This window comes from Dryobates pubescens, chromosome 23 (assembly GCF_014839835.1).
Source record: "Dryobates pubescens isolate bDryPub1 chromosome 23, bDryPub1.pri, whole genome shotgun sequence".
In the NCBI taxonomy this organism is placed as follows: Eukaryota; Metazoa; Chordata; class Aves; order Piciformes; family Picidae; genus Dryobates; species Dryobates pubescens.
In genome coordinates, this window is record NC_071634.1 from 619,988 (window position 1) to 643,942 (window position 23,955).

General features: G+C 54.0%; 1 protein-coding gene across 1 annotated transcript in view; it reads right to left on the reverse strand.

Annotated features, from left to right (window-relative positions):
- The window catches only part of POLR1A (RNA polymerase I subunit A), a 46,296-nt gene that overhangs the window by 15,151 nt on the left and 7,190 nt on the right, over positions 1–23,955 (reverse strand). The window contains exons 5-23 of the mRNA XM_054172236.1: positions 23,027–23,112; positions 22,814–22,920; positions 17,583–17,669; positions 16,858–16,960; positions 15,888–16,047; positions 13,486–13,659; positions 13,171–13,293; positions 12,166–12,393; positions 9,991–10,245; positions 8,603–8,794; positions 7,734–7,877; positions 6,397–6,580; positions 5,136–5,218; positions 4,889–5,047; positions 4,476–4,574; positions 3,168–3,320; positions 2,766–2,848; positions 1,498–1,663; positions 784–1,005 (exon numbers count right to left, since the gene is read on the reverse strand). Coding sequence (XP_054028211.1) covers positions 784–1,005; positions 1,498–1,663; positions 2,766–2,848; positions 3,168–3,320; positions 4,476–4,574; positions 4,889–5,047; positions 5,136–5,218; positions 6,397–6,580; positions 7,734–7,877; positions 8,603–8,794; positions 9,991–10,245; positions 12,166–12,393; positions 13,171–13,293; positions 13,486–13,659; positions 15,888–16,047; positions 16,858–16,960; positions 17,583–17,669; positions 22,814–22,920; positions 23,027–23,112 — 2,808 coding nt within the window. The remainder of the gene's footprint in view (positions 1–783; positions 1,006–1,497; positions 1,664–2,765; positions 2,849–3,167; positions 3,321–4,475; positions 4,575–4,888; positions 5,048–5,135; positions 5,219–6,396; positions 6,581–7,733; positions 7,878–8,602; positions 8,795–9,990; positions 10,246–12,165; positions 12,394–13,170; positions 13,294–13,485; positions 13,660–15,887; positions 16,048–16,857; positions 16,961–17,582; positions 17,670–22,813; positions 22,921–23,026; positions 23,113–23,955) is intronic.

Sequence of the window (23,955 nt, forward strand, 5' to 3'; positions counted from 1 at the left end):
GCCCTGCTGCTCTGTGAGGGAAGAGTTTGCTCATGGTATGGAAGTCTGTCCACTTAGCTGAGACAGAGGCATGGAGCTTTATCTGCCTAGCTACTGAAACAAAAACAAGAGTGAATGAATCCCCAGGCCAAATAGTTTTGAATGTTATCAGAAGTGCCAATAGCAACACAGCCTCAGCACTCCTGAACAGATCAAGCAGGGACTGCAGGGTGTTTGCAGACAGGCTCACAGCTCTCTCAACACTTTCACCTTAGTTTCATGCTATGTGTCCTTATTCTACCAGGGTAAACTCCCTGTGAAAGCAAGGCCACAACACACAGATTAGAGCCCTGAGGTACGAGAGGCTTAAGCAAGAGTACTTTGCTGAAACAGAAGGCAGGACTGGCTCAGCCCTCCAGTCTTTGTATTTAAACAGGCTCTCATCCAAGGAGCAAGCATCAGTCCATCCTAGAGATACACTCTGTGCTCATGGAAAAACCTACAGCACACCCAAGCTACCACCAAGGAAACAAACCCAATTCCCCAGCTCACCCAGGGACATGGGCTGTTCTCTGTAACCAGCCTGCCCTCAGGCCTTTGGCCCTCTGCCCTAACTGTTGGGCCTACAGACTTCAGTAAGTGAGTATCAGGTTCACCACTGCCACAGCTGAGGTGATTCCTTCCACAGGCAGCTCATATGAACAGACTGTGAACCACTCTGGGACATAATAAGACATTAGAAAAAGAACCACTGGATTCTGCAGCTTTCTCAAGGGCTCAGCAGCTCAGCTGCTCCTGTGTTACCTGCAAGGTCACTGGATCTCTCCCATTTTTGATTTCTCCTTCTGGAATCTGTGCTTTCACACTTGCCAGTTTCTTCTGGGAAAAGGTGAGGAAGCCTCCTTGTCTTTGCCCAGAGTTTTGGTGCCTGGCTTGCCACTTCTTGATGGCTTTGAACTGCTGGTTAGCTCGGTGAGACTCCATCCTTGCTAAAGCTTCATCCAGATGGTTTGTCTTCTGGATTACCTGCAAGAAGGTCACCTGTATGATTATCCTTTTCTCAGTGCTCACTGTAGCAGAAGAGGCAAGCTGGAAAGCTCAGCTGCTGCCACTCAAAATGCTCAGCTGCTGTAAAACCATTTTCAAAACTGTTTTTCAACCCAACTGAGGCAAAACTCCTCATTATCTGTATCTAACTCCTGCCATTCTTGACCAGCAGTGGTGACACTGCTGACAGGAAGTGAATCAAGCTTGGCAGAAGTGAGAAGCCATCAGTGTTGAATCCAAGTGCAGAGTATTGTAGGTGAGAAGAGGGAGAGCTCTTGATGCTCTCTGCAAACAGACTGCTAAATCAGGCCCCAGGCTTCAGATCTGCCACACTGTGCACACAATGGCAACTCCAAATGTAGGTTGGTCTGAGAGTGCCTGAGATCCAGGTAGCAGGCGTGCCAGACGGTCTCCATGCATTCCAGCCTCCCCCTCCAGCTCACACAAACACTCAGGGTTTAGGTGTTGCACCTCATAGTTGTCTGCAATGAAAGGAAACTGCTCAGGCTGTAGGAACTGGGTTTTAGGGATGTCAAGCCCATCCTCTCCATACAGGAACTGCACCACACTGCCATCACTGTCTCGTACGGTCAGGTCATACTGAACCACCAGCCCTTCCAAATGTTTGATGATGCACCTGTGCCAGAGGAAAAGGGGGAACAAGGAACCTTGTTAGGAGGCTACAGAGCAACAGGAATATCTAACACTGTTTCATTGGTATTTTAAGTGCACTTAAGAGCTGATCAGGAATTCTGGAAGCCAAAACTCATACAGACAGCATACAGGTGACCTGCACAATGGTATTAGGAGTGATAGACCCTGAGAAAGGGTAGAATCACAGCATCACAGAACACATTGTGTTGGAAGGAGCCCTCTTCAACTAGACCAGGTTGCTCAGAGCCCCAGCACCTTGAATGTTTCCAGGAATGGAGCCTCCACCTCCTCTCTGGGCAACCTGTTCCAGTATTTCACTACCCTCAGTGAAAAACTTCCTCCTGGTGTCCAATCTAACTCTGCCCTGCTCTACTTCCAAACTTGTCCTATCCCCACAGGCCCTTCTGAACAATCCCTCTTCAGCCTTCCTCTACAGGTATTGAAATGCAGCTCTAAGGTCTCCCTGGAGCCTTCTCTTCTCCAGGCTGAACAGCCCCGAATGTGGGTATATTTAGATTATGCATCAGGAAGGAATCTTCACTGTGAAGGTGATGACACACTGGAACAGGCTGTCCAAAGCTGTGGATGCCTCCTCAAAAGCCAGGCTGGATGAGGCCTTGAGCAACCTGGGCTGGTGGGAGGTGTCCCTGCCCATGGCAGGGATGATCTTTAAGGTCCTTTCCAACCCAACTCAGTCTAATTCCACATTGCAAAGCTTTCTGCACATTTCTACCTCCAGTTTCCTTGGAGTAAAGCGACTTAACATGAACCAGCAAACTGTTCTCTGTTTCTGCTATCCCTCCCAAAGGGTTGTCTGAAAGGAGGAGGCATCCTTCCTTTAGAGCCTCTTCCTAAAAAAGGTCCTTCCTCCTCTACATACCAGAGGTGTTGCCTGAATAAAGAGAAGGGCCACAGGACGTGGCCAAGGGAAATGGAGCTGCCTGCATTTGTGCATCTTGTGCAGGAAAAAGATTTCTCCTAAAGGAAAGTTGCTTCTGCTACGTGCTCACCAGAGCACCACCAACACCATCCCAAACAAACTTAAGGGCCTTCTGAAGTCTCACATTGTAAGCCAAGCCCCTTACCTCTGCAGGTAGCCAGACCGGCTGGTTTTGACAGCTGTATCCACAAGACCTTCCCTGCCAGCCATGCAGTGGAAGAAGAACTCCTAGAGGTAAGCACAACACCATCAGCATTCTGCTGAGGAGGACACCATGGCTGGCATGGTTTGCTCTTTCTCAAATCTACATAGGAACCAGGCTGATTTATTGCAGACACTGTATTACAACCACAGAATGACAGAATTGTTCAGGTTGGAAAAAAAGTCCCTCAGGACCAAGGCCAAGCCTTGAGCCAGCACTGCCAGCTCACCTCTCACCAGCTCACCCTCTGCCGACCTCCATGGCTTCCAAACCCCTCCACCAGTGCCCTGGGCAGCCTCTTGATTTAAATACACTTCAGTATTAGCACAGCAGTGTTACACTTACAGAAGGTTTGATCCCAGTGAGGAACCTGCCAGTCACAAACCCTCCTGAGCTAGGGGAGAAGTCGTAAGGCTGGAAGCAGGGCAGCGATTTGCCAGATGCCATCAGTGGGGGCCTGCGGCCTTCCAACTCGATCTGGCCCAGCAAACAGGAAATCTAAAGGTGCCAGGAAAAAGGAGACATCACATGTCCATCACTCCTTTGGCTCACTTTAGTCAACAGCTTTTCTAGAAATACTCAGTGCCACCATGTCCATTAACTCCTTGCTGCTCGTGGGCAAGGAAGGCAGGCAAGCCTCATCTGGCCTTCTGGAGATGTTCCAGCCCTGCCTCATCTCAACATTCCCCCCTCATTCTGAATGTTTATTGTAATACAAAGAGATGTGAAAGTACAAGTACTAGAAATATTTTTTTAAGGCCCCTACAACACCTCTCAGCAGTGTACTAAGCCCAAGCCCAAGCCCATCCTGAGCTTTGGTCATTCTGAGACAGGATTGTACAGCATTGCCTGCTGCCTGTGCTGCCATTCCTACCACAAGCAAGGTAACATTCAGTGCACAGAGACTCACAGCATGGGTTGGTTTGGAAGGGACCTTCAAGATCATCCAGTTCCAAACCCCTGCCATGGGCAGGGACATCTCCCACCAGCCCAGGTTGCTCAAGGCCTCATCCAGCCTGGCCTTGAACACCTCCAGGGAGAGGGCAGCCACAGCCTCCCTGGGCAACCTGTGCCAGTGTCTCCCCACCCTCACTGCCAAGAACTTCTTCTTAATCTCCAGTCTAAATTTTCCCTCTTTCAGCTTCAATCCATCCTCTCTTACCCTATCACTACAAGCCCTTGTCAACAGTCCCTCCCCAGCTTTTCTGCAGGTCCCTTTCAGGTACTGGAAGGCTGCTCTAAGGTCTCCCATTTGTTCCTTTTGTCCCAGCTGTTCCTATTCAGTAGTGGAAGTATGGCACAGAGGAGTCAGTCTCCAAGAGAGGCCAGGAGAAGCTTTCTCCTGCAGCAGGACTGTCTGTAGGACCTGCAGCATTCTTTCCCAAAAGGAGGTCTCCTGCTTCTATAAACCCCAATGCAGAAGGCACCAATTCAAACCCAGAAGGTTCACTGAATGTGGGCTCTCCTCTACCACTCACTGAGCTCTTTATCACATTCTTCTACAATTTCTCCATGCCAAAGGCCTGTCTTTTCAGAAGCCCAGAATAAAAACCTTGCTGTGGTATCAGTTATCCACACAAGAGCTTCTCAGTAGCTCACACTGCAGGACAAACCACCTAAGAGAAGCAGCTGCTGAGTATTCAGCTGTGTTACCTGCATTGTGTTCACAGTGGATCCTTTGGCGCCTGACTGCACCATCAGCTGCAAGTTGTTCTCTGGAAAGCTCCTGTGGAGGCCATGGGGCATGCAAACCTAAAGAGTTGTGGTGGGGTGAAGGGAACAAAATCAAAACACTATTAATAAAATAACAAACTGACCCAGCTGCTGCAGAAGCTTTAGGCAAGTGAGATGCTGAGCAAGCACAAACTGTTCAGCATTTCACAAGCATCTTGAGTACCAAACCATCTTCTCCTTCAGGGAAGTAGGGCAGCATGTGAAGCCTCATGCTGGGGACAGATGGAAAGCTTCAGCCTCCAGAAGAATCAGGCAGCCTTCAGCACCATTCCATTAACTCAGTAAGAAAGTCTCCAAACCAGATTAGCAAACACAGGCACCCTGATGCCAACCTTGTTAACTTCATTGTTGTAACTGTTCACTTCCTCCTTGAACTTCAGATCAACCATGTTGAAGTCCCTCTGGTCTTTGCAGAGATGGGCATCCTGCCATTTCCCCTGCACCTCCTCACACAAAGCTGCTTCTGGCAAATTAAGAGCAGCTCTAACAGCCTGAAAGTAAAACACAGGGAGGTTAAACAGGGCAGGACTGCAACCAATTTCAGTGATGGGAAGGAAACCAATCCTGCAAGGGACTTACCCCAACACCACCCTGCCGTGACCGCTCAATGATTTTGTCTCTTTTCTCATCTGCTTCAGGCTTAACCAAGATATCTTCAATCCCTGTGAGAGAGACAGAGCACAGAGACTCACAGAAACCCAGCCTGGTGGGGCTTGAAAGGCACCTCAGGAGACCACCTCATCCAGCCCCCCTGCTCCAGCAGGGTCACCCACAGCAGCTCGCCCAGGTGGTTTTGGAATCTCTCCAGAGCAGGAGACTCCACAACCTCTCTAGGCAGCCTGCTCCAGGGCTCCAGCACCCTCACACCAAAGAAGTTTCTCCTCCTCTTCAGATGGAACCTCCTGGGTTCCAGTTTGTGCCCATTGCCCCTTGTCCTGTCACTGGGCACCACTGACAAGAGGTCTTCTCCCATCCCCTTTCCCCCACCCTTTAGCTCTTGCTGAGCACTGCAAAGATTCCCTCTGGGTCTGGCTCTTCTCCAGGCTAACAGCTCCAGAGCTCCAAGTTTCTCCTCATCACATAAATGTTCCAGTGCCCTCAGCATCTTTGTGTTCCTCTGGTGGAGTCCCTCCAGCAGTTCTCTGTGTCTCCTGATCAGGGGAGCCCAGAACTAGACCCAGTACTGCAGATGTGGCCTTGCTAGGGCACGATAGAGGGGGACAAGACCCTTCCTCAGCCTGCTGGCCACACTCTTCCGGATGCACCCCAGGATGCCGTTGGCCTTCCTGGCCACAAGAGTACTTTGCTGGCTGCAGGGAACCTGTTGTCCATCTGCATTCCCAGGTCCTTCTCCACAGAGCTGCTTTCCAGCATGTTAACCCCTCACTTGTACTGGTGCAGGACTCTCCTCATGTCCCCTGTGGGGACAGTTGGGGCTGTTCAGCCTGGACAAGGCTTCAGGGAGACCTCAGCAGTCTTGCAGTGGGGAGGGACTTTATACAGTGGCTTGTAGTGATACAACAAGTGCAATGGCTTAGAGCAGGAAGAGGGGAGATTGAGATTGGAGATTAGGAAGAAATTCTTTCCAGTGAGGGTGGTGAGACACTGGCACAGGCTGCCCAGGGAGGCTGTGGATGTCCCTTCCCTGGAGGTGTTCAAGGCCAGGCTGGATGAGGCTTTGAGCAACCTGGGCTAGGGGAAGGTGTCCCTGCCCTTGGCAAGGGGCTTGGAACTGGATGATCTCTGAGGTCCCTTCCAATCCAACCCATCCTATGAATCTATGGTGTCCAACAATGCCTGCTTTGTATGTGGGGAGGTGCTGCAGCCCTGTGGCACTCACCCAGTGTGAAACCCCTGTAGAGCTGCAGGTAGGCAGTGAAGAGCCGGCCCAGGCACGTCAGCACCTTCCCGCTGGTGGCACCCCCATAGATCTCATAGCAGCAGTGGACCAGGCCGTAGGCAGAGCTGCCAAAGTGAGCTTTGTCCAGGACTCCACACAGCAACTCCCCATTTCTAATAACAACCTGAAAAACAGAGCACAGCTATGGAGGAAAACAGAAATGGTGATCCTGTGATCCCTGCAGGTGTTGCTGGGTGATCCCCATGATGACAGCCCCCGCACTGTGAACAGTTAAATGTGGTCAGGGTAGCAACACACAGCACTGAGAGCAGAAATAAAAGCTCTAACACCATCTGTAATGTCCCACCTACACAGACAAACAATGTCACAGAACCACAGAACATGAGGGGTTGGAAGGGAGCTCCAGAGCTCACCCAGTCCAACCCCCTGCCAGAGCAGGGCACCCAGGGCAGGGCACACAGAACACATCCAGCTGGGGCTGGGAAGGCTCCAGAGCAGGAGACTCCACAACCTCTCTGGGCAGCCTGCTCCAGGCCTCCAGCATCCTCACAGGGACAAAGTTTTTGCTCCTGCTCCCATGACACCTCCTCTGCTCCAGCTTGCCCCCAGTGCCCTTTGACCTGTCCTTGGACACAAGACTCCAGATGTGGCCTCACCAGGGCAGAGCAGAGGGGCAGGAGAACCTCTCTGGACCAAGTGACCACAACCCTTCTAATCCACCCCGGGATGCCATTGGCCATTGCTGGCTCATGGGCATCCTTCAGTCCATCAGGACCCCCATGTCCCTATCCTCAGAGCTGCTCTCTAACAGGTCAGTCTCCAACCTATCCTGGTCCCAGGGGATGTTCCTCCTCAGATGCCAGGCTCTGCCCTTGCCCTTGTTGGATGTCATTCAGTTCCTCCCCACCCAGCTCTCAGCCTGTCCAGGTCTCACTGAATGGCAGCACAGCCTGAGGGGTGTCATCACTGCTCCCAGACTGGTGCCCTCAGCAAACTGGCTGGCAGTGCCTCTGTGCCCTCAGCCAGGTCTTTGATGAACAGCACTGGCCCCAGTACTGACCCCTGAGGGACTCCACTAGACACAGGCCTCCAACTAGACTGTCCTATTGAGCATGGTCTAATAAAAGCAGAAGGAATCTGCACCAGGCAAGATCAGAGCAGAGCTTTTCCTGATGCCAAGCCCTATCCTCTAATCACCACTGTTGTTTGTACCTGGTTTCACTTGGCTGCACTCCTGCTTCCCTTCCTATTCCTCTGCTGTCTGCAGCATTTTGTGACAGCCCTGCCCAGCCTCCAGAGCTGCTGCCCCAGCATACCTGAGATTCACACATGGAGTCCAGCTTCAGACATTTGTTTGCAGGTCCCTTTACCCAGGCTCTTCCCCCAATCTTAGCCTTCCCAGTCAAATTCAGCGGGATCTGGTCTTCTGGGATGATGTTAATTAACAAGGTGGAGACAACCTGTAAGAAGCAGGCAGGGGGGGAGCAGTCATTCATCTCTCAGTTCTCAGATGGAGGAGAAGAGCAGTGTCTTACACACACTGACAACAAAGCTTTAAAGGCTTGGAAATCCCCTGTTGGCAAGACAGGAACACCCCCTTGTTCCCCTGCCTTTGAAAGACCACCCAGCTGAGACACCTCAATATGCAGAAGGCACCAGAGGTTTTTCCAGTAGTGAGCTATATCCACATGGACATAGGAAATAAAGAGCTGCCTGCTGGGGTTCACCAGCCAAGCTGAGAGAAAACTTCCCCTGCTGTGCCACTGGGACTGAGTGTTCAACCCTCAACAGCAGACAGTGGAGCACTCTCCTCAGATGTGACATCAGCTTAAGGATGATCTCCACCCAAAACTCCAATACCAGAACCTTTCCCTACGATTCTAAGTTCAGAGATTCAAAAGCACTGCCTGGCATAACTCAGTTTGCTATGAGCAACAGATGGCTCCTCTGCTGCCCTGCCTGTCAGCTGCAGCGCTGCAGCTGCACCAGGGACGCGCGGAGCAGCAAGCAGCACAAGCTCTCCTCCACACTGTCAGTCACTGTCAGTGACTCTCAGTAACACACCCCGAGGTGTGTGCTGTCAGATGCTGGCATCTGGCTTCTCCCAGCAGCGCTGGCTCCAGCATGAGCACCCTGACTGCTTTGGAAGCAGCAGCACTCCTTAGCCCAGTGCACTGGAAGCTACCTGCTTTCCTGTCCACAAGCGCTGTGGTTTCATGATGGCTGGAGGAAAGGTTTTAATTCTTCCTGTCTTGTCTGTGAGCCCTCTGTAAACCAGCTCCATGTACTGCTCCCTGGTGAAGCAGCAGCCCCGGATGGTCATGCTGACCCCAGAAATCATGTGGTCCTGGATCAAGCCGGGAAGTGGCTTCCCGTCCTGGAGAGGCAACAAGAGAGAGAGCTGGGAAGTAGCAGTAAGTCATCTCCCAGCAGCTTCCAAAGTTATTCCAGATGGGTATTTCATAAGACAAAGAAATCATCAGCACAGCACAACTCTGCTAAATCTCTTCTGGACACTGACATTAGGAGCAATGGCTTCAGACAAGAGCAGAGCAGATTGAGATTGGATGTGAGGAACAAGTTCTGCCCCAGGAGGCTGCTGCAACACTGCAACAGCTTGCCCAGGGAGATGGTTTGGGCCTCCACCCCTGGAGCTATTCAAGGTGAGGCTGGACAGCAACCTGATCTAGCAGAGGATGTCCCTGATGACTGAAGAGGGGTTGGACTGGGTGACCTTTGGAGGTCCCTTCCAACCCAGACCATTCTGTGAGTTTGTGATTAAAAGGAACAGGACTGTTTGGCTGTGCTGGGCCTCCTTTAGCTGAGGGGAACAAGTGAAAGCAGAACAGAAACCAGGAATCCATTTCAACAACCAATACAGAGACTCCTCTCAGTCTCATCACAGAGCACATCCAGTTAGAAGAGACCTCCAAGATCATCCAGGCCAACCCTCAACCCAGCACTGCAGGCTCAGCACCAAGCCATGGCCCTAAGCACCAGCTCCACAGGCTGCTAGAACACCCCCAGGGATGGGCACTGCAGCACTGCCCTGGGCAGCCTCTGCCAATCCCTCAGATCCCTTCCAGGGCAGAAAGATTTCCTGAGCTCCAGCCTGAGCCTCCCCTGGGGCAGCTTGGAACCATTGCCTCTGCTCCTGTCCCTTGCCACCAAGGAGCAGAGGCTGCCCCCTCCTCACTCCAACCTCACTTCAGGTCTTCCTCAGCCTCCTCTTGTCCAGCCTCAACACCCCCAGCTCCCTCAGTCCCTCCTCTAGCCCAGGGGCTCCAGGCCCTTCTCCAGCCTCGCTGCCCTGCTCTGCACAGGCTCCAGCCCCTCAATGTCCTTCCTGCAGGGAGGGCCCAGAGCTGAGCACAGCACTCCAGCTGTAGCCTCCCCAGTGCTGAGCACAGGAGGATGGTCACCTCCTGTCCCTGCTGCCCACCCTGCTTCTGACCCAAGCCAGGAGGCCATTGGCTCTCTTGGCACAATCCAAGCCAACAAAAAAAGATCCAAGTGCCTCCAGGTGTTAGTAAACCTCTCTGGGTGCTTAGTAAACCTCTCAGGTGTCCTTACCTTTGGAACCAGATACTGCTCATCAGTGCAGGCCAAGGTGTAGGCTTCTGCCCTGCCCAGCTCGCTCTGGGGGAAGTGGGCGTTCATCTCATCGCCGTCGAAGTCGGCATTGTAGGCCTTGCAGTTGGCGTAGTGCAGCCGCAGCACCTTCTCCCCGGGCAGGATGCGGGCACGGTGCGCCTGGATGGAGGGCCTGTGCAGCGTGGGCTGCCGGTTCAGCAGCAGCACGTCCCCGTTCCGGATGTGCCGACACACCTGCGGGACAGCAGCTGCTGCGGGCACCCCGGCTGCCAGCACGCTGCAGAGCGCCCCGGGGCTGCAGCCCACGCGCTGCAGGGGGCTCAAGGGAACCAAGAAGACTTGCCCTGAATCACAGATCCTGAGGGGCTGGAAGGGACCTGCAGAGCTCACCCAGCCCAACCCCTGCCAGAGCAGGGCACCCAGGGCAGGGCACACAGAACACATCCAGGGGGGGCTGGGAAGGCTCCAGAGCAGGAGACTCCACAGCCTCTCTGGGCAACCTGCTCCAGGCTCCAGCACCCTCACAGGGACATAGTTTTCCCTCCTGTTCCCCTGGCACCTCCTCTGCTCCAGCTTGCCCCCAGTGCCCCTTGTGCTGTCCTTGGCCATCCCTGAGCAGAGCCTGGCTCCAGCCCTGCACATCTTTATCCCAGCACTGAGGGCAGCCCCCAGGCTCCTCTGCTCCCAGCTCCAAGCCCCAGCTCCCTCAGCTGTGCTCACAGGGAGATGTTCCACTGCCTGCAGCAGCTCTGTGCCTCTGGGATGGACTCTCTCAAGCAGTTCCCTGAGGTCCTTCTTAAACTGAATGCCCTCTGCTCTCTACAAAGCCACACACTAAGCCTACACATCCCCCCATAGACCACTGTGATCCAACCAAGCCAACAGCACAAGCCACACTCCACCAATCCCTCCTCTCCCTTGGCAATACAGAGACCAAAGGCTGGAAGACAATTTGTAAATGAGAAAATAATCTTTTTATCCAAAGCCACAGGGCTGAACTGGTAACACCACCCACCAGAATAAGGTATTCCCGCAACCCAGTAGCTGAAGCAGAGGCCAGGGGTCTCCAAGTTATGATTTTAGGTTCGAGTCTGACATAACAGAGAACAGAGTCCCTCAAAACAGTCTGATTTCCACTTCTGCCAGCAGCAGCCACACATCCACTTCAGTGATTGCCAGCAGCAGCATGAGCAGCTCTCTGCACAGCCTAAACACTGCTCCCTCTGCCTCTGGGACAGGTTCCACAGGAGCTGACACCACACAAATTGCCAGTCTGAAATACTAACTATTGAAGATTAAATATGACATCTCTACCACAGCTCTACCAGAGACAGGAATACACAAGTCAGACAGTGAAAAGAGTTTATCACCAAAGCCTTTGCCCTAGCAGGCAAGCAATAAATTCACAGCTCTTGCAAGGGAGAGGGTCAAGAAGTTTCCAAGGCTGATTAAGCTGCAACACTGAAGTGAAGCCCCTCCAGCACTCCAGGCACAGAGGGGCAGCAGTGTGCTCACTTCTTGATCTGTCAGCTGAAAATGGTGATGGTGATGGGAAGATAGCCCTCAGGCTGCAGCAGTCATTGCTGACACACAGAGCACTCCCCTCTGGCTGCACAGCACACAAGAGGCAGGGTATGCTGCTCCACACACACCCATGGGCACCCAACATCACCAGCTGGTGCTGCACCTGTCCTTCAAGGACACCAAACTGCAGCTCTCTGAACTGCACCCCAAAACAACAGCAGAACATCTGTAATGCTTCAAAAGGAGAGAAAATAAACCCAGCAGCATTTGCTGAGGTGAGAAGGCAGGGCTGACTGCAGCATTTTATCCTCCATGCTCTAAAGACTTTCCAAGAACAGCCAGCTGCAAAAGAAAGCCTGCTCTGCATCTGGGCAGGATGTCAGCACTGCCTATTAAAGCAGCAAAACTGAGGATGGAGAAGGGGGGGTAGTAACACCTGATGAAGTACCAAGCTTCTCTCCCCACCACACTCCTCTCTTTTCCTCGGCCACCTACCAAAAGCCAAGGCAGCCCTGCCCCTGGAGGCTCTGCCAGCAGGCCCACTGCAATCAGCAGTGGTCAGCAGTGCTTCCATTTAAACTAAACTAGCAGAGGGGAGCGGGGCTCTGACAAGCCCTTTGTCACACTTACAATCTTCAGGCCTGACTGGGCAGCACCTGAGGAAGGAGTGAGGAGCTGCTTAGCTATGGCTTCCCTCTGGGTCAGGCTGGTGGCGCTCAGCACTGTGCGAGATCCATCTTCATTGATGACCATGGAGGCCCCAGGGTGAGCCTTTGGGCCATTGATGACAGCCTGCCTCAGCTCTTTGACATTCCAGGGGGTGACTGGCTGAGGGTAAGTCAGTTTGGTAGCAAATACCTAAACAGAAGGGAAAAGAGGTGAGAAGCAACACCCTGTTCAGCTTTGCCTTGAAGTAGTACAGGGTTGCTGAGGAAGCAGTGTCAGATGGTAACTGATAGGAGGACAGCAGAAAGAACTTTAAGCTCTTGGATGCATCTGCTCCTCCTCCTACTGCCATGCCAAACACACACATTTCAGTTTTCAACCCCCCCACCACAAGAACAGGAACAACACCTTGTTACCACTCTCTACTGGAGCCAAAAAGGAAAACTCAGTTGGCATTGGAAAAGAAGAAAGGATGACTTTAGGTTCTGCAAACACCCCAAAAGTACAGAAAAAAAGCAGGGTATCCCCAGCCCCACATCTGCAGAGAGGCAAGCAGGAAAGATGGTAACATGAAAAGCTCAGGTTCAGGCCTGGTGTCATGTCTGTGTGGGTAAAAACCACCCAGGGTGAATGACGTTGGTGACGTGACTGTGGCCTTCCCTGAACGGCTACCAGAGCTCCCCCAGCACGCACTGCACAGGGCAAACAGGATCTGCTCATGGAGTTTGCACAGCTCATAACCCCAGGAAACAAGGGCAGCTCTTCCTGCTTGATTTGGTACTGTTTCCCAGATGTGGTGCTCAGCACACCAGTGACAACCTCCTGCTCCGTACTTAACACTACAGCAGTAGCGCAGAGCTGTGACACTGAGCCAGCACATCTCCACATTTAGCTAGGTAGGTGGAAGTGAGGCAGTGGAGTTCAGGCCTCAGCTGCAGCAGAAGGAAGCCCTCCTGTGTTTGTGCTCACCATGGGGATGCCAATCTCGTTGGTGCCAATGTACATGTCGGGGCAGATGACAGAGCGGGCGGCGAAGTCCACGCGCTTGCCCATCATGTGCTTGCGGAACAGTCCCTCCTTCTTCTCCAGCAGCTTCAGACACAGAGGGGCAAGGTTAGCATGGCAGAGCCTGCAGCCACAGCCAGGCTGCCCCAGACCTGCCACAGCTGACACCATCCAAGCGCCCTCACACTGCCCACAGAGACCGTGCCTTCCCTTACTGCCGCGGCTCCTCGTGGTTGTGCCTCAAAGCCCAGAGCCCCTCGGGCCCTGCCTGCTACCCACCTGCCGGATGCCAGGGTACTTCTCCGTCGCCAGCTTGTCCATGTCACTGTCAAACACGATGTTGACGTGGCTCTGGAGCCGAATCCAGGCGTTGTACAGCTTATCCGCAAGGCTCTGGCCTGGAATCGTCGCCAGGACGGAACGGTCCAGAGCCTCACCGCTCTCTCCGGCCTTCTACAGACACAGCAGTCAGAAGCTCAGCCTGAACCAGATCCCTGCTGCCTGCGAGGCTGAAGCTGCAGGGCTGCAGCACTGGCCACTTCTGCCCCTCATGAAAGGCACCAGTGTGGCACCAGAGGACTGACAGTGTGAAGCTGACTCCCATGCGATCAGAGCCCGGTGCCTGACACAGGCCTGCTGCTCGGGCCAGAGGCTGCCACAGCCTCTGCCCAAAGGAGATGGCACTGCTCAGCCAGCACAGGCCACGGACCCCTCAGCTACCACAACACCTTCTTAGACAAAAAATGATGTAAACACAAACACAACAGCTTCTATCACCTCCAGCCCTCTGTTTCCAGCCTGAAGTCAGTGTCCCACTCCCATCCCAAATTCAGGAACCTTCTGTCCCACCAGCAAGATGCTTAAAGGTCACCCAGGGGCTAAGTTCTAAGTAAAGGAAAACGTTCTCAAAGCCAGCAGTGCCCTCCTGCAGCCCAGCAGGCAGCTGTGTGCTGGGCTGCAGCCAGGGGAGTGTGGGCAGCAGAGGGGATTCTGCCCCTTGACTCTGCTCTGCTCAGACCTCATCTCCAATCCTGCCTCCAGCTCTGGTGTCCCCAGCAGGAGAAGGGCACAGAGCTCGTGGAGAGAGTCCAGAGGCAGCCACAAAGATGATCCAAGGGCTGGAGCAGCGCTGCTGTGAGGACAGGCTGAGGGAGCTGGGGGTGCTCAGCCTGGAGAGAAGACTCCAGGGGGGACCTTAGAGCTGCCTTCTAATAACTGAAGGGGTTCTCCAGGAAGGCTGCAGAGGGTTTTTGTCATGAGGGTGTCTGGAGCCAGGCCAAGGTGGAATGGTTTGAAGCTGAGGGAGAGCAGGGTTAGACTGGAGCTGAGGAAGAAGTTCTTCAGTGGTGAGACTCTGGCACAGGCTGCCCAGGGAGGTTATGGCTGCCTCCTGCCTGGAGGTGTTCAAGGCCAGGTTGGAAAAGGCCTTGAGCAGCCAAGACTAGTTAAGAGGTGTCCCTGCCCATGATGGGGAGGGTGCATCAGATGTCTCTGAGGTCCCTTCCAACGTGGCCATTCTAGGATTGCATGAAAAGGGTTTGACACCCCAGCTGTACCCAAGATCAGCTGAAGCTAAGTGCAGTATCACAGAATAATGCAGCTCAATAATGCAGGTGCCATAGCACTTATGTGACCATGGGAACGGGCTGGGAGCAAACAAGCCCTGATACTAAGCAGTGTGATTTGGTGATGTTGAAACTCTATTTAGATATTAATGGTCAAAACCAACCACAATCACAACTGGCTCTACTTGGCTTAAAAGACAAAGTGGCTTTTCTGCCCCTGCCTCAATTGTAACTCAGTGAGATGTTGGAGAATTGCAGAACAGATCTGGCTGGAAGAGACCTCCAAGCTCATCCAGGCCAACCCTTCCCCCAGCACTGCAGGCTCAGCACCAAGCCATGGCCCTAAGCACCAGCTCCACAGGCTGCTGGAACACCCCCAGGGATGGGCACTGCAGCACTGCCCTGGGCAGCCTCTGCCAAGCTCTGAGAACCCTTCCAGGGCAGAAAGATTTCCTGAGCTCCAGCCTGAGCCCCCCCTGGGGCAGCTTGGAACCATTGCCTCTGCTCCTGTCCCTTGCCACCAAGGAGCAGAGGCTGCCCCCTCCTCACTGCAGCCTCCCTTCAGGGAGCTGCAGAGAGCAAGATCATCTCCCTCAGCCTCCTCTTCTGCAGCCTGAACACCCCCAGCTCCCTCAGCCCTCCTCTAGCCCAGGGGTTCCAGGCCCTTCTCCAGCCTGGCTGCCCTGCTCTGGACAGGCTCCAGCCCCTCAGTGTCCTTCCTGCAGGGAGGGCCCAGAGCTGAGCACAGCACTCCAGCTTTGGCCTCCCCAGTGCTGAGCACAGAGGGGTGGTCACCTCCTGTCCCTGCTGCCCACCCTGCTTCTGACCCAAGCCAGGATGAAGGCTGGTGGTGAGCTGTTTGTGCTGTACATGTTTCCCCCTGCAGTAAGAGGAGCCCTTTATGTCTCACATACAGTCATCTAAGACAAAAACCATGGCCAAGAAGTGCGTACAAGATGTTTTTCCCTTCGCACCAGAAGGGTGAGTGGAAGAGGCAGGGGCAGCATCGAAACCCCATGGAGAACAGCTCCAGCAGCTGAGGCAGGACAGGGTTCCCGGAGCCTCGCTGCGCCCGAGCCACAGGAGCCGCCAGCAGAGCCCCCCAGCAGCTCTTACCGCCTGTACCTCCTGCGGGAGCTTCAGCGGCTGGCACTGCTCTCTGGCCATGCACAGCAGCAGCCTCTGCAGCAGCTGGGCGTCCCTGAGCACGGCCAGCAGGTTGACGGTCTGGCCGTTGGTGAACAGCCGCTCCCCCAGGCGGTTCATGGGCCGGTACCTGCGGCACAGAGGGCAGGGCTCAGGGCGGCGCCGCCGCGCAGGGCCCGACGCCTGCGGGGCAGCCCCCGGGGCTGGGGTGGCTACGGGAGGGCTGGGGAGGGGATGAGGGGGCACGGCTTCCAACTGCAAGTGAGATTTACAGCAGGCACTAGGAAGAAATTCTTCCCCAGGAGGACGCTGTGGCTCCGGAATAGAATCACAGAATCATAGAATGGATTGGGTTGGAAAGGACCTCCAAAGGCCTTCCAGTCCCAGCCCCTCTGCAATAAGCAGAGATCCACTAGATCAGGTTGCCCAGTGCCCTGCCAAACCACACCGTGAGTATCTCCAGGGATGGGGCCTCAACCACCTCCCTGGGCAGCCTCTTCCAGCCTTCATCAGCTTACCCAAACCATTCTGAGATTCTAAATCTTCAACGAAGCAAAAAGAATCCCAGAAACCAGCAGTGAGCACTTAACAAGTCACAGGTGAGACTGGGACAGTACCAACAGAGGAGTAACTCCTTCACAAGCAGCTCCACCAGCAGCAGGCAGCGTGGTGGAACAACACTAGGCACTAGGCAGCTAGTGCTCTGTGATGGTTTCAAACACTGACACCAAAACACACCTGTGTGCACAATTAGCATTTCAGTCTTTTACCAACTAATAAATAAACTCAGCAGCAGCTGCTGCTGTGATTTTTGGCAGTCATGTAAAGACTGCAGTGGCAGTTCAGCAGAGCAGTGCTGGCGTCTCTGCATCTCTGACCCCCGTGAACAGCATGCACTAAGCCCCGGGGTTGCCACAGATTTGGGGGGGCACAATTTTACCTTGAGGGTGGAACCACAAGTAGATCTAAAAAGAACATGTCTGGACTGAATCCTGAACTCTCCTGGGGATCCATCCCAGGGAAGAGATAGCGCAAAAAGAAACCTGAAAAGACAGAGCAGAAGAGACAAAGGCCTGAGCAGTGCTGCTGCTGGGGAATCCAACCCCACAGGCCCTGCTGGGCAAGCCAAAAGCATCTGCTAAGTGAAATGCCGGGGAGCTTGTTCAAACCAAACCATTCAGGCACAAAGAATTGCTGGTGTCCCTTTTGGTCACACAGATGATGTTTTCAGAAACAACTCCCAACAGGAGCATGGAGCTGAGTGAGGGGGAAAAGCACAACAGCAGAAGAAACAGCTCCCAGCTGCCAGCTGTGACCCACACATCAAACTGCTTTGGTTTCTGCTAGCAACTGCAGACAGAGGCAGCCTGCAGGGAGCTTAGGAGACCACTGGACACATTTCCAGTCTGTAACCAAAGAACCTGTGGGAAACATTAGATGCAGCACCATATGAACATCAAATCCATTGTGGGGAGCCCCAGTCTAAGAACAGACTATTCATTGATCCAGATCTCTGCACTCACCTCCCACCAGCCCTCCACTCACATCTGCCTGCTAGCCTGGAGCCCTTCAGGCCAAAGGCCAAGATTTGAGGAGGGCAGAGGAAAACATTTGCAGACTCTGTCCACTAAATGATACAGAAATCAAAGTAATGCTGCTCCTCACCTTCATTCTTCCACAGAGCCATGATGTACTGCTTGGCAGTGATGGGGGTCAGGTAGCCTCTCTTCCCCAGCTGGCTGTCATCAAGAGCTGAGGGGGAAAAAGGAAAGTCATTTGTCTTTTTCAAGCAGTAAAGAAAAGTGTTTAAAAATATCACCAAAGGTTACTTTGAATTTTGGTTTTGTTTTTAATATGTGCTTCCAGTCCAGAGCAGGAATGAAAATACAGCTGAAATATACTGGCTGACATGCACAGAAAGGTATCATGAACATGTCTGCTGTGGGGATATGAAACAACTGAAGCCCAAAAACAGCTCAGTACAGAAAGAAAGAAGCCATCTGTTGAAGGCACAGGAACTGGCAGTTCCCATGTGCCGAAAGATGAGCTGAGGGGAAGGCTCTGGGCCTGGAGCAGCAAGCAGCTCCTGGAGGACTGAAGGGGAAAAAAGAGGCTGTGTCACCTTGGGAAGGAGGGGAAGGCTTCTCCAGGTATGTTCAAGGAAGTGGTTAGATTATGTAGGAATAAAATTAGAGAGGCAAAGGCCCAGTTGGAACTGAAGCTGAACACCTCAGTGAGAGACAATAAAAAGCAATGTTACAAACATATCAACACTAAAAAGAAGGGCAAGAGGAGCCTGCACTCCTTACTGGACCTGGAGGGGAACACGGTGACTGAAGACGAGGCAAAGGCTGAGGTCCTGAACACCTTCTTTGCCTCAATGTTTAACAGCAAGGCAGGAGGAGTTCAGGACCAGTGGCTCCTGAGCTGGGCAATAGGGTCGGGGAGCAGTGTAGTGCCCTGGAAATCCATGAGGAATTAGTTGGGGACCTGCTGAGCCACTTGGACACTCACAAGTCCATGGGACCGGATGGGATCCATCCTAGGGTGCTGAGAGAGCTGGCTGATGAGCTGGCCAAGCTGCTCTCCATCACTTTCCTCCAGTCCTGGCTCACTGGAGAGGTCCCAGATGACTGAAACTGGCCAAGGTGGTCCCCATCCACAAGAAGGGACGGATGGAGGAACCTGGAAACTCCAGGCCTGGCAGCCTGACCTCAGTGCCAGGGAAAGTGATGGAGCAGATTATCCTGGGGGCAATAACTGCACCTGAAGGATGGCCAAGGGCCCAGGCCCAGCCAACATGGATTTAGGAAGGGCAGGTCCTGCCTCTCCAACCTGATCTCCTTCTATGATCAGGTGACTGCCTGGTGGATGTGGGGCAGGCTGTGGATGTGGTCTGCCTGGACTTCAGCAAGGCCTTTGACACTGTCCCCCACAGCAAACTGCTGGCTAAGCTGTCAGCTCGTGGTTTGGACCACAACACTCTGTGCTGGGTTAGGAACTGGCTGGAGGCTGAGCCCAGAGAGTGGTGGTGAATGGTGCCACAGCCAGCTGGCAGCCAGGCACCAGTGGTGTGCCCCAGGGATCAGTGCTGGGCCCCATCCTCTTTAACATCTTCATTGATGATCTGGAGGAGGGGGTTGAGTCAGTCATCAGCAAGTTTGCAGCTGACACCAAGCTGGGAGCAGATGTTGGTCAGTTAGAAGGTAGAAAGGCTCTGCAGAGGGACCTTGACCGACTGGACAGATGGGCAGAGGTCAACAGGATGGCATTCAACAAGTCCAAGTGCCAGGTGCTGCACTTGGCCACAGCAACCCCAGGCAGAGCTACAGGCTGGGGTCAGAGTGGCTGAGAGCTGCCAAACAGAGAGGGACCTGGGGGTGCTGATTGACAGCTGCCTAAACATGAGCCAGCAGTGTGCCCAGGTGGCCAAGAGGGCCAATGGCATCCTGGCCTGCATCAGGAACAGTGTGGCCAGCAGGAGCAGGGAGGTCGTTGTGCCCCTGGACTCTGCATTGGTTAGGCCACACCTTGAGTCCTGTGTCCAGCTCTGGGCTCCTCAGTTTAAGAAGGACATTGAGAGACTTGAAGGTGTCCAGAGAAGGGCAACAAGGCTGGGGAGAGGCCTTGAGCACAGCCCTGTGAGGAGAGGCTGAGGGAGCTGGGGTTGTTTAGCCTGGAGAAGAGAAGAATCAGGGGTGACCTCATTGCCCTCTACAACTACCTGAAAGGTGATTGTAGCCAGGAAGGGGTTGGTCTCTTCTCTCAGGCAACCAGCACCAGAACAAGAGGACACAGTCTCAAGCTGTGCCAGGGGAGGTTTAGACTCGAGGTGAGGAGAAAGTTCTTCACCGAGCGAGTCGTTCGTCATTGGGATGTGCTGCCCAGGGAGGTGGTGGAGTCCCCATCCCTGGAGGTGTTCAAGGGGAGATTGGATGTGGCACTTGGTGCCATGGTCTAGTTGTGAGGTCTGTTGGGACAGGTTGGACTTGATGATCCTTGGGGTCTCTTCCAACCTTGGTTATACTGTGATACTGTGACTAATGGCACCAGTGGTGTCCCCCAGAGCTCAGTGCTGGGGCCTGCCCTCTTTCTTTATCCATGGTCTGGATGAGGACATTGAGGCAGCCTCAGTAAGTCTACAGATAACACCAGGCTGGGTGGCTGTGTCCATCTGCAAGAGGCTAGGGAGGCTTTGCAGCAGGTCAGAGCCAGGGGCCAAGGCTCATTGGAGGAAGTTCAACAAGGCCAAGGGCCAGGTCCTGCACCTGGGCCACAACAACCCCATGGGGAGCTACAGACCTGGGGAGGTGTGGTTGGAAAGCTGCAACTCAGAGAGGGACCTGGGGGTGTTGGTTGGCAGTCACTGACCAGGAGCCAGCAGTGCCCAGGGGGGCAAGGGAGCCAATGGCCTCCTGGCTTGGGTCAGAAGCAGGGTGGGCAGCAGGGACAGGAGGTGACCATCCCCCTGTGCTCAGCAGTGGGGAGGCCACAGCTGGAGTGCTGTGCTCAGCTCTGGGCCCTCCCTGCAGGAAGGACATTGAGGGGCTGGAGCAGGTCCTGCCCTTCCTGCTTCAGAGCCCAACCCTGACACTGTGCCTCCTCAGCCACAACTCCAGATTTAGTCTAGCATTTAAAGCACAGATAGCAAACAGAGCAAGATCTCGGCAGGAATCTTTTGTAAGGGTTACAGAACTTCAACACCAAGTAGCTCCAATTTCACCTGGCTGTGTGATGGATCAAGGATACAAGAGGGAAAAAGAAAGCTTGAAGTGACTCAAACACAATGTTCACTGATCCTGGCAAGTGCCACCCCCTTTCTTTCCCTCTTTCAGAGGAAATTCTCCTCGTGTTAGCATCAACTGATTTTCTTCCTGAAGTAAGGCTGCCACCTTCCTCCCACATTAGATTTTATCTGGTGTGTTTTGAAACCCAGCAGGAGATCATCTCCTGCCAGAACCAGAGTGCCCCCAGACACATTAGAGCTGGCAGAACACTCTTTGGCACTTGGATCCTGACAGCTGCAGGAGCACCCAAGGCTCAGAAACAGAGAAACCTGATGGAGTCAGCTTCTCCCTACTGCTGGCCTCACTGGTTTGTGTTCTCCCTCACTCCTGGCCTCACTGGTTTGTGCTCTCCCTCACTCCTGGCCTCACTGGTTTGTGTTCTCCCCCACTGCTGGCCTCACTGGTTTGTGTTCTCCCCCACTGCTGGCCTCACTGGTTTGTGTTCTCCCTCACTCCTGGCCTCACTGGTTTGTGTTCTCCCTCACTCCTGGCCTCACTGGTTTGTGGTCTCCCTCACTGCTGGCCTCACTGGTTTGTGTTCTCCCCCACTGCTGGCCTCACTGGTTTGTGTTCTCCCCCACTGCTGGCCTCACTGGTTTGTGTTCTCCCTCACTCCTGGCCTCACTGGTTTGTGTTCTCCCCCACTGCTGGCCTCACTGGTTTGTGTTCTCCCCCACTGCTGGCCTCACTGGTTTGTGTTCTCCCCCACTGCTGGCCTCACTGGTTTGTGTTCTCCCTCACTCCTGGCCTCACTGGTTTGTGTTCTCCCCCACTGCTGGCCTCACTGGTTTGTGTTCTCCCCCACTGCTGCCCTCACTGGTTTGTGTTCTCCCCCACTGCTGGCCTCACTGGTTTGTGTTCTCCCTCACTCCTGGCCTCACTGGTTTGTGTTCTCCCTCACTCCTGGCCTCACTGGTTTGTGGTCTCCCTCACTGCTGGCCTCACTGGTTTGTGTTCTCCCCCACTGCTGGCCTCACTGGTTTGTGTTCTCCCCCACTGCTGGCCTCACTGGTTTGTGTTCTCCCCCACTGCTGGCCTCACTGGTTTGTGTTCTCCCCCACTGCTGGCCTCACTGGTTTGTGTTCTCCCCCACTGCTGGCCTCACTGGTTTGTGTTCTCCCCCACTGCTGGCCTCACTGGTTTGTGTTCTCCCCCACTGCTGGCCTCACTGGTTTGTGTTCTCCCCCACTGCTGGCCTCACTGGTTTGTGTTCTCCCCCACTGCTGGCCTCACTGGTTTGTGTTCTCCCTCACTCCTGGCCTCACTGGTTTGTGTTCTCCCCCACTGCTGGCCTCACTGGTTTGTGTTCTCCCCCACTGCTGGCCTCACTGGTTTGTGTTCTCCCTCACTCCTGGCCTCACTGGTTTGTGTTCTCCCTCACTCCTGGCCTCACTGGTTTGTGTTCTCCCTCACTCCTGGCCTCACTGGTTTGTGCTCTCCCTCACTCCTGGCCTCACTGGTTTGTGCTCTCCCTCACTCCTGGCCTCACTGGTTTGTGTTCTCCCTCACTCCTGGCCTCACTGGTTTGTGTTCTCCCCCACTGCTGGCCTCACTGGTTTGTGTTCTCCCCCACTGCTGGCCTCACTGGTTTGTGTTCTCCCTCACTCCTGGCCTCACTGGTTTGTGTTCTCCCCCACTGCTGGCCTCACTGGTTTGTGTTCTCCCCCACTGCTGGCCTCACTGGTTTGTGTTCTCCCTCACTCCTGGCCTCACTGGTTTGTGTTCTCCCTCACTCCTGGCCTCACTGGTTTGTGTTCTCCCTCACTCCTGGCCTCACTGGTTTGTGTTCTCCCTCACTCCTGGCCTCACTGGTTTGTGCTCTCCCTCACTCCTGGCCTCACTGGTTTGTGTTCTCCCTCACTCCTGGCCTCACTGGTTTGTGTTCTCCCCCACTGCTGGCCTCACTGGTTTGTGTTCTCCCCCACTGCTGGCCTCACTGGTTTGTGTTCTCCCTCACTCCTGGCCTCACTGGTTTGTGTTCTCCCCCACTGCTGGCCTCACTGGTTTAGTGACACTTGCTGTACATGAGTCCCAAGGGCATTGTCACTGCTAGGAGTCTGTGCCTTTGATACAGGAAGCCCAGTGCCCAGTCCTGGAGCAGTACTGTACCTGCAGGCTCATCCAGGCCTTTGTCCCCTGCCTTGGAGTAGACTGCAGAGGGGTAGGTCACTGTCAGCTTGCTGTTGTGCTCCTTCCGCACCAAGGATCTCCTGGATCTGGAAGGGGAAAGAGGAAAGCCAGGAGAGGCAGGAGGAGGTCAGCACAATGCTCACAGTGCTGAGCTTTGCACCAGCTCTTTCCACCTCATGTACTCAAACTTACTTGCAGTGTGGGCATTTCTTGGAACTCATGTGTGTTTTCCAGAACTCTGCTATCAGTTTATTCCTACACTCACAAACATTTTTGACCTGACAGAGGAAACAAAAAACAACAAAGGCCTAAAAACCATGAAAGTAATACAAAATAAACCCAGGCATTTGATGTGAGGAACTCCTTAAAAACTCCACAATAACAGGAGCTAGCAAGAAAACCAGTGCTAACATCAGTCACTGGCACAGGCTGCCCAGGGACACTGGGGAAGCCCCATCCCTGGAGGTGTTCAAGGCCAGGCTGGATGAGGCCTTGAGCAGCCTGGGCTGGTAGGAGGTGTCCCTGCCCATGGCAGGGGGATGGAATTGGATGATCCTTGAAGTCCCTTCCAACCCAACCAATTCAGTGACTCTCTGAATCAGTGCACACACATCCCTGTAATAAGTTAATTCATGCCTTGTTCTCTAGTGTTCCTTTGTCACCTTCCCACATAGCTGAAAACACACAGGAGGGACATTGAGGGGTTGGTGTCCAGAGGAGAGCAGCAAGGCTGGAGAAGGGCCTGGAGCCCCTGGGCTAGAGGAGGGCTGAGGGAGTTGGGTGTGTTCAGGCTGGACAAGAGGAGGCTGAGGGAGACCTCCTTGCTCTCTGCAGCTCCCTGCAGGGAGGTTGGAGTGAGGAGGGGGCAGCCTCTGCTCCTTGGTGGCAAGGGACAGGAGCAGAGGCAATGGTTCCAGGCTGCCCCAGGGGAGGCTCAGGCTGGAGCTCAGGAAATCTTTCTGCCCTGGAAGGGTTCTCAGAGCTTGGCAGAGGCTGCCCAGGGCAGTGCTGCAGTGCCCATCCCTGGGGGTGTTCCAGCAGCTGTGGAGCTGGTGCTAACGGCCATGGCTTGGTGCTGAGCCTGCAGTGCTGGGGGAAGGGTTGGCCTGGATGATCCTGGA